Raw genomic sequence first — 19,528 nt, 5'->3', positions numbered from 1 at the left:
GCCAAGCCACACTTGGTTGCCACATTAGAATCTCTGTAATAATATAGTATGGTTGCTTCAGAGTATTACTTAGATTTTCTTTTTCTGTTAACTTTTTTCTTTTGATTTGCTTACACAATTAATAACCAGTCAACACATTTAAACAATATACCAAGCCTATATATATATTCCAAAATAACCTCTCATTGGAAGGTTTAATTTTGGAAATTTCCAATGTTGCCAATAAAATAAAATAAAAAATCAGATTAAATAATTATATAGCCTGAGGAAAAGGCTAAACTAAGGTTGAACTAAATGTTCAACTATTAATCTACCGAAGAAAATCCTCAGTAAGATTTTTTGAATAAACGAGGATAGTTCTTAAATGGCAGAAGTGACAGAGATGACAGGGGAAATTTCACTTTCATTTCAAGTGCATAGAATGTATAGTTAATCTTTGCTACTTCACTCCATATTTTGACAGGATCCCTATAAAATGCTGTTAGGCTATAAACTGAATGTAAGACTTCAACTTGTTCTCTAATTTTAGGTGCATTAACAGGAACTTAAATGATCTAATGAAGTGTTTGATTGAGTTTACTTGTAACTGTGATGTTTTTCTCTTTCCTCTTTTAAAAAAGTTCATAGGAAGGGTGTTATGAAATGTTAAGAACCAGAAGCATATTGCAATTTCTAAAATTAATTCCTCCCTTTTAGGCTTTTAGGCATTGAATATTTCTAAAATAATGAACATACTTTGCTAATATTTTTTGTTTGAAATCAAACCCAAGACACTTTAAGCTTCAAATAACAATAGTAATAAACACTCATAGTTCACGTTCATGGAGTTTTGCCAGTGCTTATGAAAACTGAGGCATCTTCAGTTCCTGGGTTTTCCATCCCTAGATACAACATCTAGGATATGATGGCCAGACATCATTTTGTGGCTTGTGATTGTGTCAATTAAGTGGTCTTTCTGCATTTTTGTGGTAATTTTATTCAGTTCTATCCTATTTGTAACCTGTCTGAGCTAGCTGTGAAATCCACGGAAATGTCAAACAGAATTGATAATAGAACCTAGGATACCTGATCATAGCCATCTGCCCATATTAGTGCATCAGCAATGATAAATTCAATAAATAAATAATTATCCTTGAGTTATATTTTCAAAGGCAAAAATGGCATTTATTTTAATGGAAGCTAAGACTCCCAAGTGTCACTGTGAACACATATGGCATCCATCTATATGTCATCTTTTAATGCCACATGCCTTTGTTCTGTCTTCACACATTTATCAACTTAACTTGATATATGAAACAAATTTCACATTTGCTCTCCATTAGTCTTAATTTAACCCATTGCATGGTGCCAAAGCATCACAGTAAATACCACTACCTAGATTTATCAGGGGAAAGATCCATTCAGGTGCAAAGACAAACCGAGTAGGTTGCTCCTACTTCATATATTGTTTATGGGGCCATTTTGGGAAAACTTAGAGAGGCTACATATCGTGAGGGACTGAGATCACACCCTCCTGCTCCCACCTTATCATACATTTTTGTGTGGGTGTAATGTTTGCATACATTATTTTCTTAAATTTGTATCCCACCTTTTTTCAGCCATGGAACTCAAGGGAGTATACATGTGGTTCCCAGCTGGTTATCCATTCAGACATTGACCAGCCTCAAACCTGGTTAGCTTCAGCAAGGTGGTGACCTAATGTGCCTTCAGACCATACCCTGGGACCATGCAATTTCCTACGAACATGAGCCAAAACATCACAATCGACATTCCACATACAGTTTGGAATACCATAGATCTGAAGCTATTCTGAACATTTATCAGTATCTGCTTTAAATTGGTACTAAAGGTATGGCCTTTTTCTCCTGGGTCCCTAGCCATATAAACAGCAGGGGCCTGAGTCATAAACTACTCCCCTCAGGTTTCCAGCAGAGGAAGAAGAGGTAGGTGGAATGTCATCCATCATCCCTAGAAAACAGAAATTCACTGTAAGAAAGTTCAATTTTTACCTGAGGATGATGGATGACAGTCCTGATAGGGATAAAAGCAGAGCAGTCTCCAAGACTTGGGTGGGCTTCTTCTGCCCCTCTCTGTGTTATAATAGGTAAGCAGTTCCATCCAGCAGGAGGAACTGCAGGGAGACTGCCATGGAGATCTGGAGGCTGAGCTCTAGTGTAAAGATCAGGTGGGAGGAGCTTGAGAAAGCACGGTAGATCTTGTAAGCATTCTCTTAATAAAGTTTTAGTTACAGCAAGCAGGTTTCTGTCTTCTCTCAGCAAAGAAAGCACTATTAAAACATGGTGTCAGAAGTGAATCTAGTTTTCTGAAGAAAAGGAGGGCTCAAGCACCACTGCTTGCAAAGGCAACAAGCACACTGGTGGCAGAAGAAGATACTTTGGCAATGGCAGCCAGCATGATTCCAGTTCCAGGGCCCATGGACATGACAGGTGATATTTTTCATAATTGGATGTTTTTCAAAGCGCAGTGGGAGAATTATGAAATAGCAACAGGATTGGACGGCAAAGATAAAAAGATTAGGGTTGCAACACTGCACTGCACTGCACTGGGAAAAGAATGTTATTTGCTCCAGCAGCACCTTGATACTACAGCAGCAGACAGACAAGATCCTTGCAAATTACTAGAAGCTCTTCAAAGGCATTTTGAACCTACTAGGAATTATATATATGAACGCTATCTCTTTAACAAATGTGCCCAAGAACCTGATGAAACTAGAGATCAGTATGTAACTAAATTACGCAAAAAGGCAGATTCATGTGCATATAGCACTTTGAAAGAAGAATTGATTAGAGACAGATTGGTTATAGGCATTAAGGACAAGGGAGCACAGATGAGAATGCTCCAAAAGCCTGCCTAACTCTGCAGGAAGCCATAGACATATGCAAGGCTAGTGAACAAACCCTTGTGCAAATGCAAGAAATGCACCCTTCAGAAGCTGATAGCATGCATTATATCAGCAAAAATAAATGTTCTAACATGCTTGTGGCATCATGCAAAAACAGTGCTGAGCCCAGAAGATTTCAAAGTGAGAGTTGTGGATACTGTGGCAAAATTCATGATCCTGGCAAATGCCCATCCTTGGGAACTATTTGCAAAATCTGTGGTAAAAGAAATCATTATGTAACAGTTCACAAACAATCTAAACAGAAAAAATCTGCACAGCATGTGAAACAGATAGGCAATGATGATCTATGCAGTAAGTCAGACAGTGATATTTTCTACATGCATGACATCAAAACAGTGCATACTAAGACACAAAAGTGGTTTGTCAAACTTGTATTAGCACCTTGCCCATAAACATTGCAGTCCTGGCTCAAGCAAGACACTGAATGTCAAATAGACAGTGGTGCATCTGTAAATGTAATGTGTTAGAGAGATTATCTCAATATTATGCAAGATGGAGAGGCAAAGCCATCACCAAGCAAAGCTAAGCTGAGACTATGTGATGGCACAATTCTCACACAACTAGGTCAATGTGTGCTGCAGGCAGAATATCAAGGAAAAAGATATGAGCTAGAATTCCAGACTGTGAATTCCAGGCAAAAGCCCCTCCTCTCAGCAAGCACCGTGAACGTATGAAACTGGTAACATTAAATACTACACAAGACATCCGTACACTCAGACTTTAATCCAACAGTACCTTGGCATGGGAGAAGTACAAGGCAGCATAGCAAAGGCACAAATTCTTAAAAATTACCGTGATGTCTTTGAGGGACGTGGCTGTCTTCCAGGCACATTTCAAAGTAGGTGACACTGTGCAACCAGTGCAACATATGCCACGTAGAGTCCCTGTCACATTAAAAGAAAAAATCATAACTGCAATAAGACAGATGGAAAAAAGATGGAATAATTGCCAAAGTGACAGAGCCTACCAAGTGGATAAGCAGCACGGTAGCCATAGAAAATGCTGGTAAACTTTGCATCTGTATAGATCCAAGTAATTTAAACAAGGCGTTATTATGAGCTCACTACCAGATGCCCACCATAGAAGAAATCTTACCAGACCTTGCCAAGGCAAAAATATTCTCTGTCTTAGATGCAAAAGATGGGTATTGGCAAATCTTATTAGATGAGGAAAGCAGCCACCTTACTACATTTTGGACCCCAGAAGGACGTTATAGGTGGCTGAGAATGCCCTTTGGAATAAAACCAGCAGCAGAAGAGTATCAGCACCGCCAACAAGATGCATTGGTGAGTCTCAAAGGAATCAGGGTAATTGCAGATGACATTTTGGTATATGGCTGTGGAGAGTCAATGGAGAATGCTGTAGCTGACCATGATTGCAACCTCATCTCTCTCCTGGAAAGGGCGAGAAAAGTCAATCTGAAACTCTAATAAAAATAAGATGAGGCTATGACTGACAGCAGTATCCTATATGGGACACCTCCTAACATCGCATGGCTTACAACCAGATCTAGAAAAGGTGAGAGCTATCCAGCAGATGCCTAAACCATCCAATACCAAATCTCTTCAGCAGTTACTGGGATTTGTTAATTATCTGACTAAATTTCTTCCTTGCCTTTCTGATGTTTGTGAGCCTCTCAGACGACTGTTGGACATGGGTGCAACTTGGGTGTGGCTACCTCAACATGATGCAAAGACTTGGTTGCTAGACATCCCGTGTTGAAGTATTATGACATGAATGAAGATGTCACCATCCAATGTGACGCCAGTGAAACCGGCCTGGGTGCTGTACTTTTGCAAAAAGGACAGCCTATTATTTTTGCATCAAGGTCTTTATCACAGACTGAACTGCATTATGCCCAAATTGAAAAAGAATGCTTAGGAATAGTATTTGCTTGTGAAAAATTTGACCAATATATATAAGGTCAGAAATGCATTAAGGTTGACAGCGATCATAAGCCTCTAGAAGTTATTTTGAAGAAGTCATTGCTATCCGCTCCAAAATGCCTCCAACACATGCTTCTTAGGCTACAATGCTATCCTTTAAAGGTACAATATAAAAAAGGAGCTGATATGTACATAGCAGATCTCCTATCCAGAGCACCCTTGCCACATGACAGGCACACTGACAAGCAAGATTATGAGATACTCAATTCCCTTGAAGTGCATGCCACACAAAAGGAACTAGAAAGCATTAATCAAGTTGCTTATATGCCCATCTCACATTAAGGACTTCAAAGAGTCCAGGAACATACTTTACAGGACAAAGAGCTGCAAATGTTGATTTCTGTTGTCTTAGCAGGTTGGCCAGACACCCAGGACAAAGCTCCAGTGTCTACTCAAGAATACTGGAACTATCATGATGAATTAAATGTCCAAGATGGCATCATATTCAAAGGACACTGAATACTCATTCCAAAGGCCATGAGAAAAGACATATTATCAAGAATACACTGCAGTCATTCTGGAATAGAAGCATGTTTCCAGAAAGCTAGAGATGTGGTATACTGGCCAAACTTTACTAATGACATCAGAGACCTTGTACGCAACTGTGATGTGTGTGCTGAGTTCCAAGCCAGTCAGCAAAAAGAACCATTGGTGATACACAACATTCCTAACAGACCATGGAGTAAGGTAGGAATGGACCTTTTCACAGAAAATGGCAGCAATTATCATTCTAGTAGACTACCATTCAGACTTCTGGGAAATGGATAAACTGCCAGATACAACATCAGCAACTGTAATAGAAAGAATCATGAACCACTTCAGCAGACCTGACTGTATGATTTCAGATGGTGGACCACAGTTCACATCCAAAGAATTTGCCACATTTTCAAAAGACTCGGAATTTCACCACATAATGTCATCTCCCTATAACAGTCAGTCTAACGGCAAAAGTGAATCAGCCGTCAAAATTGCAAAAACACTATTAAAGAAAACAGCAAGAACTAAAGAAAACATATAGTAAGCTATCTTGGAGTAGAGAAATACTCCAACTGCTGGCATGAATAGCAGCCCAGTGCAAAGACTTATGCCCAGACACACACAATCCTTTCTACCTACAGCTCTTGCATTATTGAAATGCAAAATTGCAGTGAAAGTCACAGATCAGCTGCAACACAAACACAATCACACTAAAAGCTATTATGACAGGGATTCAAAAGAGCTACCACCTCTGCACACTGGAGATTCTGTACGTGTCCAATTATTTCCTCAAGACAAGACATGTCCTTGGATGAAAGGAACATGCATGGGACAAATAAGTCCTTGGACTTATATTGTTGAAGTCAATGGGTGCTCAAGTTCATTCTCCTAATGAGTCCTCCTGGACTTAAAGACACCTCAGATGTGGTGGATGATGATATACAGGATAATTCCATCATTCCATGTGCTCATGAAGATGCACACCATACTCCAGGCCCTTAACCACAAAATAGACACGTAACTGTATCACCAACACCGAACAGTGACCTTGTCAAGAGCACATGTACCCACAATCATATCAAACCACCTAAACGATACGCAGATTTTGTATTAGATGACTGAGAGGCAGTTTAATTATCAGTCATTCAGAACCAGCACTACTTTGAAGTTACAGTAGGGCCCCGCTTATACGGTGGGCTCTGTTCCGGACCCCCGCCATAAAGCAGAAATCGCCGTAAGGCAGAACCCCATTGACTTGCGAAAATGCCGCAAAAGCGGCTTTTAAAGAGGGGAGGAAAGCCGCCGCATTAGCAGAACACCAGTAAGCGGAGCGCCGGTAAGCAGGGCCCTACTGTAATTGTTTAGTTCGAGAAGTTATACTTACGTTGTTTGCATGTTCTTATAACAAACATGACATTGGGGATGTTATAATAGGTAGCAGTTCCATCCAGCAGGGGGAACTGTAGGGAGACTGCCATGGAGATCTGGAGGCTGAGCTCTAGTGTAAAGGTCAGGTGGGAGGAGCCTGAGCAAGCACGGTAGATCTTGTAAGCATTGTCTTAATAAAGCTTTAGTTATAGCAAGCAGGTTTCTATCTTCTCTCAGCAAAGAAAGCACTATTAAAACACTCTGCATTGCCTTACAATCTTCCGAAGGACCTTCCTACCAAAAGACTTCAGATGATGGTAAAAATGTACCTAGTTTGTAGTGTCTCAGGGAAGTGTGAGCAGATGCCCAAATTGCAGCTCTACAAATTTCCAGCACAGGAAAGCTACCCTTAAATACATCCAGATTTGTTGCATCCCTAATGTACAATGCTACTTAGGCTGCCGAAAATGTAAATAAACCCTATTTGCAAATGTAAATGAATCCTATTTGCACAGATGAACTGAACCCACCAACAGCAGAGCAATTTTCCAATGTAACATCTAGAGAAATTGCTTGACCAGCAAGCCTCAGGTTACAGAATCCATGTGACGGGGCATAGGAAAACAGTGATGATTTAACATATAAACCTGACCGGACAACATTTCTGGGTGCAAGCACACATCCGTTCAAGAATTAGTGATTTGCAAGTGTAAGGAAATATTCACTGGATGTCATTGTGTTAAAAGTGAACATTGCTCAAGAAATCATAATTGAACTATCAGAAAATATTGCAGCCATGCAAATGACCATGCAAAACGGTTCATATTGCGATCATTGATGGTCGTATTGAGAAGTGTGATACAGAACTCAGCAATGATAAATTTATAGTGCTTTATACTTGTAAAAGTTTCTGTATTTTTTTAAACAAAGAACCATAATTACCCATATTTTATGTTGTCATGCAGATAAAGTAAGAGGTATATGAAGGCATAATTACTTCTAAGGTTTGTTTTAGAAAATTTAATTACCTTTTCAAAGGTAGTTTGTAGTGGTTAAGGTGCTAGACTATGACCTGGGTAACCAGGGTTCGAATCCTCACACAGCCATGAAGCTCACTGGGTGACCTTGGGCTGGTCACTGCCTCTCAGCCTCAGAGGAAGGCAATGGTAAACCCCCTCTGAACACCGCTTACCGTGAAAGCCCTATTCATAGAGTTGCCATAAGTCGGAATCGACTTGAAGGCAGTCCATTTCCATTTTGCACATTAAAATTGATCAAGTAGTTCTTGGCTTATTTACAGACAAAGCATATAGCATAGTGGACATTTTGATGGCATCATCACAGCCAGACGTAATCTTTTTCTGGGAGTGTGCCCTGGATGATTTTCAAAGTATAATACATATATAACTATAATCAGCAATTTGGAGCTAGTAGCTGGAAGTGAAATGTTTTTACGCTATTTGCTCCTAAAAGTGTGCATTACCCTGGCTTGTCAAGGCTGGAACACAAGGAAGAGGAGATACAGTCTTGAGTGATTGACATGATCTCCCTCGTCTTCATTGGTATCCTTTGCTCCAGCTGACAAACTCTGGGTAAAGGGACCTAACAGTGGCCATCAAGTCAGGAATAAAGGAGAACAAGACCAATTTTAAACTTAATGGAAAGAGCCCACCCAGTCTTCCGAACAGTATTGAAGGCTTGTGTATGTGGGGGGGGGGGAGGAAACACCAAGCCTGTGGAGTTGGTACGCCCAACCTTCGACTCCGACTCCTCTATTTTTCTACTGTCCGACTCCACCCAAAATTGCTTCCAACTCCACAGCCCTGGAAAGGGCTGTAAATGTCTTTTTAAATTGGAAACTCTCGTAGGAGCATTTTTATCACTGCCTGAATATGCGCTGATCTTGGCATCACAGCATTTGTCTTCATCTGGGTCCTGTGTCATACACTGACACACAAAATGTTTTTCATCTTGAGTTATGGTGAAATGCTCAACTACAGCTGACTTCATGGGGAGCTTCTTTGACATTTTGAATTTATATTTTAAAAGATTTGTCAATCAAAATTTATTTTGAAGTCAGAGTCGGTACATTTCTACCGACTCCGACTCCACCCAAAATTGCTTCCGACTCCGACTCCACAGCCCTGGGAAACACTGTAAGCAATTTGGCAGGACCAGAAGGAAAACTTTCGCACTGGTAGCCAAGGTTTGGGATGAGGACTCAGGCTCCACAGGCTATTCTTCAATTAAATGCAAAATTGGCCTGGCCATAATCAAGGAGGCAGAAGAAAATTCAGACGCAGATTCCAACTCTTCCCTTGAAAACTTGTAACAGAGGCAGCCTTACTGGTTGTTCCACATAAACTGGAGAAAACTACTATAGCAGCATAAAGGAGAGGATTCCACAGAAGGGCCGCTTGAAGGAGATCTGCGGGATCTCCTTTTGTGACTTTTGGATCTGAGTTGCCTCTAGCCCTTCTGCATATAGAAGATCTCCCCCTAGGACAAATTTGAAGAGGAAGACTCCTTAATCTCCTAGAAATATATAACCTCTAACCTTAGAGGAAACGGGGGAAAGCTTCTGCTGGGAAGGACACTGGCACATCAGAAAGGGCAGAGTTACCCACCCCTCCATGCTGATAGTACAACTGATTATTGATCAAATCAGATGTTATAATGCTTTGTAGCCACCCTAGAAACTAATTTGGCCTCATTAGGGTTAGCCCATTCAGCTTTTGACGGCACCAAAAGCTTGAGGAAAAGAAACTGTGACAGGTTTACCAGAAGCAGAGGGGAAAGTCTTTTAAGCTAGGTTGTGGCTGAACCACCTCTGTCTCTTCTACTGTTCTCCTTCCTGTCAGGCTTACTAGGAGAGGTGGCAGAGTCTGATTTTAAAAAAACAAAAACCCTGCACTACTGTGAGTTCTTTTGCTGCAGGCTCCCCCACTGGAATGGGAGACTGTGTCTGTTGAGCATCAAACACAAGCTGTTATGCACTAGAGTGCTGTGTAGAAGCAGGTTACCTCCTCGCTCTCTTAGCAGCTAGAGCATTCCTGGATAAGGAGCCATTAGCATCAGAAACGTTGCATGCATGACTCATGTCATGGTGAGACAGTGAAGAATTGGCAAGAGTAGCCATTTAATGGAATCTGCAGTAACCCTGTGTCAGGACAAAAAGGGTGGGAAATTGTTGCCCCCTGGGACCAACTCTGCCTGCCCAATATTAAAGAAAGTGCTGAAGCCCCAATGATAACAGAAAATGATGGGAGAGCTGCAGAATTGTGATCCCGCTTGGAACGACTCTTACGAAACTTGCAGCCTCCACGGAGCTGTTGGGCAAAGGTATGGCTATAAGCTAAAATCAATATGGTGGCCCTGCTAGAGCTATAGAGATGTGAGGCATGCCAAACTTAGTGCCCTCCATGCTCTTGATAACAGCCCACTCATACCAAGGCAGACAATCCTACTGCATACTCTCCGTTCCCAGGACCTACATTCAGCAATGGAGGGGATAAATAACGATAGCTGTAAGAACACACAGTGAGGTAAAAAAGGCAAGAACAGGTGTGGCAAAGACAGAGAGAAAAGCCAAGGTCCCAAGTGAAGGGAGAAACACAGGGAACTCTCGCAGGAACATAAAGCATCCTGAGAGCAGAATAGGAGGAGGAAGAGAAAAAAAACAATTCAAGAGGTACAACTAGGGGGAAAAGTCTGTCTAAAAACAGAATGAAAGACCCAACCGTCACCAATCGCAGGCAGGATTGCTCTGGTGACAGGGATGACTCCTCCCCCTGCAGAGGAGGTAAAGGGTTTTAGTGGACCCTACCTCTTCCTACCAGTAGGAGGTGTCATCCCTATCAGGAACGCCATCCCTCATCCTCAGTAAATCTCTGTGCCTCCTTTCTCCATCCTCTATTTCTCCTTAGGTCTTATGGTCTTAATCATATGTGGTTGCATATATTTTGTTCATAAGTAGTGTTTTCAATGGTATTTCACTGTAGTCTTATCAATCATGCTAGTTTGTGTATTTCTCCAAAGAAGACTACATTCATGGAAAACACATTGTACATGTTCAGAGGCACTCTTCTTAATATCCATATGTATATATTTCAAATATGTATCTCAAAGATGAGCCTGAACATTGAAAGCAGGTCTCAAGGCTCAGCCTTGGCTCAGATTAAGCCCTCCAAGAGAATCTTATATTTTGACTTGTATAGTGATTTTCCCGTCAAAAGCTAGCAATCAAAGCTGTTCCCTCACTGAAAAGCAGTCCGACTTTTTCTCTGCTGATCAGAAAAGCTTTTACTTTATCTATTTCTTCTTTGGTGATTACGCTCCTCTTTTCTGCTCTTCTTTTCAAGCCTCAAATGGACACTGCTGTAGCTCTCACTGATGCTTACACCTCAAATAATTTTAAGCACCTTTATGTTGCAAGCAAGGCAGTGCTCAAAATCCATTTCAGTAGTTGCTAATTTGGCAATAATGGTAGTCTCCACAATGGCAATTAATGAACAAAGGAAGCTTGCACTTTGTGACCTAGCAACCAGGTTTCCCTTTAAAGGTCTCGGTCTCAGTCTAGGTCTCTCTCTCTCACCATTGTACACTAGATGTCAAAGCCCCAGGGAATAGTAATGTTAAATTACTTTGTGTGTAGCTGATGTTGTTTCATTTGATGGCAATACTTATCTTTCCTTCCCACCCTTTTCCTGGGCTTTTGGTTTTATTTTAGATAATTTTCACGGTATTGCTTAATATCTTATATTTAAGATATGCCAAACAGCAAAAATGTCTAGCTATGTGTCGGTACCAAGTATCTTGAGAAAAAGCAATCCTTGCAATATTTTCAGTGTTTGCTTTTTATCTATCTTATGGAGGAGCCTGGGTATATAATTGTTTTCCTGACCTCCACCCATCTTAAAATTTCATAAACTAATTTCACAGTTGTAGATATGCACACTTCTTTTCACTTAAGCTTCATATATCCTCTATAGATAGCTATTCACTTTCTTGTATGACTTGCAAGTTGAAAAGTCTTCCATTGCCTCCAGATGGGTTACTCCTAGAACTACCCAATTATTGTTTGTCGTAAGCAACAAACAGAACTGCAGTTGACTTTCCATGCTGTTGGGTATGTTTCACTCTTCTGTGTGTATATTTTGCTATGTTCTGTCCACATCAGTAGGGGTGACATAGCTGCTGAGGGTGGGAAAGGTCCAATTTACCCAAACAGCCATTTGAAACTAAGGAAACTTTATATTTTTTTGTGGCTGGTGCCATTTTATTACTCAATTTTTATTATCTTATCTTACATAGTACTATAATACTAATTTTATTATATGATTGGAGGGACTTTTTCTAGTCACTGCCATTTTAGCAAGGTGGTTAATAGCAGTGACCCAGAAAGGTGTTTCCCTCATCTTTTTTATAATTAGCAGCTATAACACTATAACTAAAAAGTGGATTAGCACTAATTAAAAGGTCAATTCAGATAATATAAATGGGGTGATAAAGTGGTGCCTACTGTAAATGTTATAGTAAATGTGTGCTGAGCTGGGGTTGGTTCACCTGCCCATTATATCACTGCTCATATCAAAATCCAGCCCTTTAAAAAAGATGGAAGAGTAGGGTCTCACTGCTATCAGCAACCATGCTCACTGCCTTCCACACTAGCTGCAGCTTCTGGATCAAGTGCAAGGGAAGCACCATATAAAATGTATTGCAGTAATCCAACCTTGAAGTCACCAATGCCTGAACTACTGTGGTCAGGCTCTCCCAGACCAGGAATGGCCATAGTTACCGTACCAGTTACAGCTGGTAAAAGGCACTCTAACTACTGAGGCTGCCTGGGCCTCCAGGGACAGAGGTGGATCCAAAAGCATACCCAGATTGTGTACCTGATCCTTCAAGGGGAGGCAGCCCATCCAGGGCAGGCAGTTGACCATTTTCTCATACACAAGAACCACTCACCCACTGTGCCTCCATCTTGCCAGGATTCAAGCTCAGCTTATTTTCCAACTATCCCACTATTGTGTCCATATACAATTACAGGGCCCACACAGGCTCTTCCAGTTAAGATGTTATGAAGAAATAGATCAGAGTGACATCAGTATATTGATTGGCACCTTGTCCCCAAACTCCTAATGACAATTTCTTGCTGTAATTCCATTCTGGGCCATTCAGCTCATGTGCAAAAAGAAGGTGGCAGTGAAGAAAATATACCTACGGTTCTTTATTTATTTTTAAAACCTGGCTCATAAAGTGCAATGAAATGTGTATTAATCAGTATCTTGCTAGAAATATTTATGTTTAATTCATGGAGACCATGCTAATAATTTGATACCATAGCACTATGTTTAGCAGGCATAGCTCAGAGTGAGTTATTGAAGACTTTGCAAGAATTCACAGGTTTGCTAATTCTGATCCATGCTAAAAACAAAACATTACTCTTGAGAAATAATTCTACATTTCTATTAGCAGCCAACACCTGGTATAGCACAGTGGGGAGGAGAGCCTGGCTGGGAATCCAGAGTCTGTGAGTTCACATCCCCGCTCGTGTCTCCTGGGTGTCAAGCAGGGCCGGTTCTAAAGAGCGGCCAGGTTGGGCACTGGCCTGAGGGCCCCGGAGCTACAGGAGCCCCTGAGGGGCCCTCCGCTCCCCTTCCATGATCCGCGCCCCCACGCCCCCCACTTACCTGTCAGCCAGCTTTTTAGCATTGCCCTTAATGAAGATGGTGGCCGCAGCTTCCCTAAGGTACTGAAGCCGCTGCCGCCATCTTAGTTGATGGCAGAGATGTGTGTGCATAGCATGCACGTGTGCCATCAACAAAGATGGCGGCAGAGGCTTCATTCCCCTTAGGGAACCTGCGGCCGCCATCTTCATTGAGGGCAATGGTAAAGACTAGACAGGTAGGGGGGCCGTGGGGGTGCACGGGGGGCTGCAGTGCGTACACCCACCCACCCACCAGGGGGGCAGGGCAAGCTGATGCCCAAGGGCCCCCACATGCCTGGAGCCGGCCCTGGTGTCAAGGGCCAGCTAAAGATCACCCCCACAGTGAGTAGCTAGGGGGTTATATGGATAAAAAGTGGTGAGCATCCAATTCGATATGTAGAAAAAGGGGGGGGTCAAAGACCAGAATGCTGAAGTATTTTATAGAAAACTGGTTTTATTGCGAGATTTTTTTCAAAGAAGCCCAAATTGGTTTTATTGCAGAATATTTTTCAAAGAAGCCCAACGCATTTCAGCCTGTAATCACAGGCCTTCATCAGGGAATAATGAACTTTTACAATGGTTAACCAAACAATTTTGGTCCTGTATACAGGCTGAAACGCGTTGGGCTTCTTTGAAAAATATTCTGCAATAAAACCAGTTTGGGCTTCTTTGAAAAAAATCTCGCAATAAAACCAGTTTTCTATAAAATACTTCAGCATTCTGGTCTTTGGCCCCCTTTTTCTACATAGGGGGTTATGTGCCCTGCCACCTGTGCGGTCGTGGGCAAGCTACATAGTCCCAAGGAGCCCAGTTGCCCCCCAGCTCACAGTTGCAGACAAGGAAGGGGCTGGCTTGTGCAGCTGCAGCAAGCTGAGCAGGCCCTAACCAGATGGGGAGGACTAGCCTCAGAGGGAGGCAATGGTAAAGCCCCTCTGAATACTGCTTACCATGAAATCCCTATTCCTAGGGTAGCCATAAGTCGGGATCAACTTGAAGGCAGTCCATTTCCATTTCCATTAGCAGCCGGTACATGTACACACAAAAGGAAACTTTGTTAAAGTTCTGATAGGAAAATCCAGAAGGGGGTGATTTTCATCTCCTTTGCAGCACTGGGCTGGGCTGGGTGGAAATGTTAAACTCTTGGGGTGAAAATTGCTACAGTGGAAGGGAAAATCACCTTCTCCTGCTTGAGTATGCATTTTATTTATTATTTATTTATTGTTTGTTTGTTTGTTTTTTTAAAAAAATATATCCCACTTTTCATCATCTAGGTCTCCAAGCAGCTTACAACATTTAAAATGTACAATATACAATGTACAATATACATAATATGTTAAAAAATTAAACCTCAGAAATTCAAAGGATCAAAAATGTAAACAAAAACATGAGGAAATTTTAAAACAACAGAGAAGCATAGATGATGTGAAGGCCTCCTGAAATACAACTGTTTTAACCAAGCATCTGTGGTGTCTATCAGACTTCTAATGGGAGGGACTTACACAGAGTTGTGTCCACAACACAGAAGTCACTATTTCTTGTTGACATGATTCATGCTTCTGGCCCATGGAGGACCTTGAATAGTGCTCCCACAGAAGATCTCAGTGATGGACTTGGGGCATACAGGGTAAGGCGGTTCTTAATGCATCCTGGGGTTAAGTTATTCAGGACTTCACCTAAACCAGGGTTTAGTCACTCAAAGCTACCCCCATTAAGTGTTTGATTCTTATTTCATTTTTTAATTAATGTTCAGCTTATTGATCAATTGGAGTAGCAAGGTCATTTTTTGAGGTGATTTATTCAGGAAAGTTGCAAATAAAGATGATTCTAAACTCACAGACATAAAGAAGGGCGGAGGGCAAACTCTTAGGCAAGTGTACGTAAACATATTTTTACAGCTCAGAGAAAATAGGTTCACTGTTGGCTGATCTCATAGCCAGTGTGGTGTAGTGGTTAAGGTGTTGGACTATGACCTGGGAGACCAGGGTTCGAATCCTCACATAGACATGAAGCTCACTGGGTGACCTTGGGCCAGTCACTGCCTCTCAGCCTCATGAAAACCCTATTCATAGGGTCACCATAAGTCAGAATCGACTTGAAGTCAGTACAAGAACGTTGAACCTGGCCCAGTAGCAGACAAGAATCCAGTGAAGGTCTTTTATCACCTGGTGTCATGCCTATTCCTATAGTCTGTTCCTATCACCGGTCTAGCTGCTGCATTCTCCACTATCTGAAGCTTCCATACCAGAACCAAGAGTAGCCCCATATAGAGTGTGATGTATGGGTTTTTTTTCCTGGTGCTGCTGCTACCACCACCATAAAATTGGGACGTGGCTTGGGGGCGGCACTGGGCAAGGCTTGATGGGCTGGCAGTTCCCCACCCCTGCTTTAGCAGATAGCATGCAGATATGCTTTAGTTGTCTTAAGGAAATTGGTTTGCGTTGATGCAGAGTCATCAGACTTAAAACATGTTGGGGCTCAATAAACGGTTTTAAAAGCACCTTTTCAGGCTTCCTCTGCTCTTCATTCATGTAGCTTATGTTCTGCAGGCCTGCTCTATAGCTTCTCTCATATTGCTCTTTTCATGTAGCAACTTGTCCTGTGATCCATTTAACTTGTCTCTCTCCCTCACCCCCCCCCCCAGTCTTCAAAGGGCTCTATTCTTCAGAGACCTCATAAGGTAATCTTTGCTGGCTCAAACAAGCTAACAGTGAGGCTTCCATGTATAGGAATGCTGACTTGCTTTCTGATTAATATTCTTCTGCGCCAAAAATGGATGGTTAAAATTGCTTAATGGAAAGGAATTAAAAGAAATCTTTTCTTAAAGGAAAAGACTGAGCAATAAAAGAGGATCACATACATGTGCCATTATATCTTGCAAACAGCATTAGGATTTCTGTACCTATATAGCAGAAGAGTGACTTCCTTTGAAAAACCAGTATTCATTCATCTTAACAAAATTCCATGTCAGTTGTGGAATTAGATTGGGATCCTAAAGGAATAACTCCTTTTAGCCCCTTCTATTTTGAATTCTCTAAAGGCTCAGAATAGTGGAACTGTTTTTGAGTTACATGTGCTTTTAGCCTTCATGGTTTATGTTTTCTATACTTAGGTTTACAAATCTAATTTATTAGACTTAAAAGCTCTGGTTAATTTTGGAGAACAAGAGGTGACTTCCAGTTGTGCAACTGCAGAATCTAACATAAGTGTACCAAGTAGAACCCTTCTTTAAATCATGTGTATGTTTATAATTTTATTATTACTATTTCATATACAGTAGGGACCCGCTTTATGGTGCTTCGCTAATGCGTCAATCTCATTTAGATGCAATTAGACTAAAGCCCCATTCATACGGCGCTTGTTCCACTTTTATGGCGGTTTTCGGGCATCGCACACCATTCTATTCAATGACTTCCACTTTTCAGTGGGGATCCAGAAAGTAACCCGCTGTATCAGTGGGGCCCTACTGTAGTTTAAATATTTCTGTCCCATTCTCTCTCTTCAGCATCTCCTGGCAAGGATATTGGTCCCACCCTGGGTTTAAAGAAGTCAAGCTCCCTGGAGAGTCTTCAGACAGCTGTTGCTGAAGTGAAAAAGAATGAGCTTCCTTTCTATAGGCCCAGGCCTTACATGGTCCGTGGTAGAGGGTGCAACGAGAGTTTCCGAGCTGCCATTGACAAATCTTATGATGGACCTGCAGATATGGCTGAAGGTATTATTTGAGAATTTTTCTTCTCTTTGCAGCTTTCTGCTCCATTTTAGTGTACTGTAGTGTCTACTAAAATGCTTAGGAGCTTTGAATGAAGACCTAAATCCAGTATATGTTCTTGTGGGTGCTGAGTAAGCTTTCCTGATATGATAGTGGGATTATTGCAGGAGCTATACTGGAATCCTGGTCTTAGGGCTCATCCCAACTGCTGAAAGACCGCCTCCATCCCGACAGACCCTCCTGGGTATTAAGATTGGCAGAGGGGACTTGTAGTTTTCCCACCCTCAGAAATGCAGGGAATGGCAGCCAGGGCAAGGGCTTTCTGTGGCAGCATCTGAACTGCAGAACTCATTCTCCACAGAGGTGAGTTCTTCTTTTATACAGCTTCTGTCGTGTCCTGAAGACACACCTCTTTACCCTGGCCTTTGAGCATTAAGGTATTTTTGTGGGACCCACCTCTTAGGATTTCTTTAATCTATACTGTGCCACATTTGCTTGGGATTGTTATACTAGTTTTTTAACTGTATATAAACTGTTCTAATTGTTTTTAATTGTATGGATTGTATCCAATGTTATACTCAGAGTAGACCCATTGAAATTATGGGACATGACTGTCTTTGATCCATTAATTCCGATGGGTCTACTCTGAGTAGCTTAGTTGGAAATCAGATTTCAATGCTGTAATCCACCCTGGAACCATATGGTGAAAGATGTGCAAGAAACCTCATAAATAAATAATCTGGAGGCATGGCTAGAATTGAGATATTCCTGTTGCTTCATCCTTCGCTGAGTATGTCCTGAACATGAATTCAGACCCTGAATTGGATGGCTTTCCACAGTGTGTCTGTGCGTCCTTCTGTGCCCCTTCCATTTCCCTGTGACATCTCTCATGTTCCCAGTTGTGCACTACCAGAAAAAATTCTGAGACGCTTTTAATTTTGATGCATATGTCTATCTCTGCCCTTTTTCTCCTTTCTTCACCAAGGTGGAAGGGGGGTCGAGGGCAGGGAAGACTTAAGCACAAGTAAATGACGATGATGGTAATGGTGCTCTCTGCCTTAGGTCACATCTTGGTCTAGCTGAGAGACACAACCCACCAGATGACAAACAGTGCACTGCAACACCCATCCAAGAGTTTTGGAAAGCTGCCAAATGTTTCTCTACTAGTCTCTACACAAAATGTGTGCTGATAAATTTTGAAGTTCAGTTCAGTTGTGGTCTATTTGACTGAAATAATCTCTGGCTGTGGTGTTCCAATAGGAAATATTTATATATTTTAAAAACATACAAAGCTAGACATGACTAGAATCAGCACCAGTTGCACCTTTCCATACCTACCTGTTACCAAATGACTGACTAGAAAATAAGAACCTATAATGTGTCATTTCTTAATTAGTAACAAAGTCCAGTTGAAATTAGCTTGATATGTTTCATAACCCATTTTGATGTATACAGTTCAGTTAAAATATATTATAGGACACCATATATGGACAACAGCCCTACCATTTCCATTTTTAAATGTTTGTCATAAACATACCTGGTTTGTACTTACTGATTTTCTTTCTCCTTCTGTAGATGGTCTGTCTGATAAAAGCTCATTCTCTGGTCAGGAAACTCATAACTTTGAATCGGCCCTTCTTCACCTTAAGGCAGAATTAGAGGATGTGGAAGGCAGGACAAAGAAACACAAGAAGGCAAAAGAAAAAATGAAAATAAAAGATAAAAATAAAAAAGCAAATCTGAAGAACAAATCTAAAATTAAAGAAAAGGACAAGAAAGAAGAAAATGAAGATCCAGAGAGAAAAACAAAAAAGAAAAGTTTGGGTGCCATGTTGAGGTAAAATACTTTGTTTATCTACCCATTCCCATCCCCACCAATTAACGTTATGTCAAATGGATATTTATTTATTTTATGGCCCAGTCAAGGAATTAGGAAAATAATCAGATTATTAGTCACCTATGCTCAGTATTGTCTACGCTAGCTGGGAGCATATTTCTAGGGTTTCAAAGAGAAGTCTTACCCTGACCTAGCTCTAGATGCCAGGGATTGAACTGGGACCCTTTTGCATACAAAGCAGGTGCTCTATCAGTGAACGATAGCCTTCCCCAAACAGGTTTGCAACTGATGGTTTTCCATGTGCAAGGCAAGCATTGTACCCATAGAACCACATTTGCTATTGCCCAAGGATGACTTTGAATGCTCATTTTCTTTATACAGCAGTTAAACTCTGTACAGGGGGAATGAGGAATGATGAACTTTTAAATTATTTTTTAAAAAACTGTTTTCTACTTTTCTTCAGAAAGAACTCAAGACAGGTCACAACAAATAAAGACATTAATTCTAACAGGGCTGTGGAGTCGGTACGCCAGACCTTCGACTCCGACTCCATCTTCTCTAT

At 41.3% G+C, this 19,528-nt stretch overlaps 1 protein-coding gene across 4 annotated transcripts in view; it reads left to right on the top strand.

The window, feature by feature from the left end:
• PARD3B (par-3 family cell polarity regulator beta) overlaps nucleotides 1-19,528 on the top strand; it is an 894,180-nt gene that overhangs the window by 452,361 nt on the left and 422,291 nt on the right. For all 4 annotated transcript variants that reach the window (XM_061607918.1, XM_061607919.1, XM_061607920.1 and 1 more), the window contains exons 17-18: nucleotides 16,926-17,132; nucleotides 18,705-18,966. In XM_061607918.1, the coding sequence (XP_061463902.1) occupies nucleotides 16,926-17,132; nucleotides 18,705-18,966 (469 nt within the window). The remainder of the gene's footprint in view (nucleotides 1-16,925; nucleotides 17,133-18,704; nucleotides 18,967-19,528) is intronic.

Source organism: Rhineura floridana, chromosome 2 (genome assembly GCF_030035675.1).
Source record: "Rhineura floridana isolate rRhiFlo1 chromosome 2, rRhiFlo1.hap2, whole genome shotgun sequence".
Classification (NCBI taxonomy): Eukaryota; Metazoa; Chordata; class Lepidosauria; order Squamata; family Rhineuridae; genus Rhineura; species Rhineura floridana.
The sequence above is the reverse complement of the archived record's forward strand: the minus strand, read 5'-3'. Positions and strand labels throughout refer to the sequence as shown.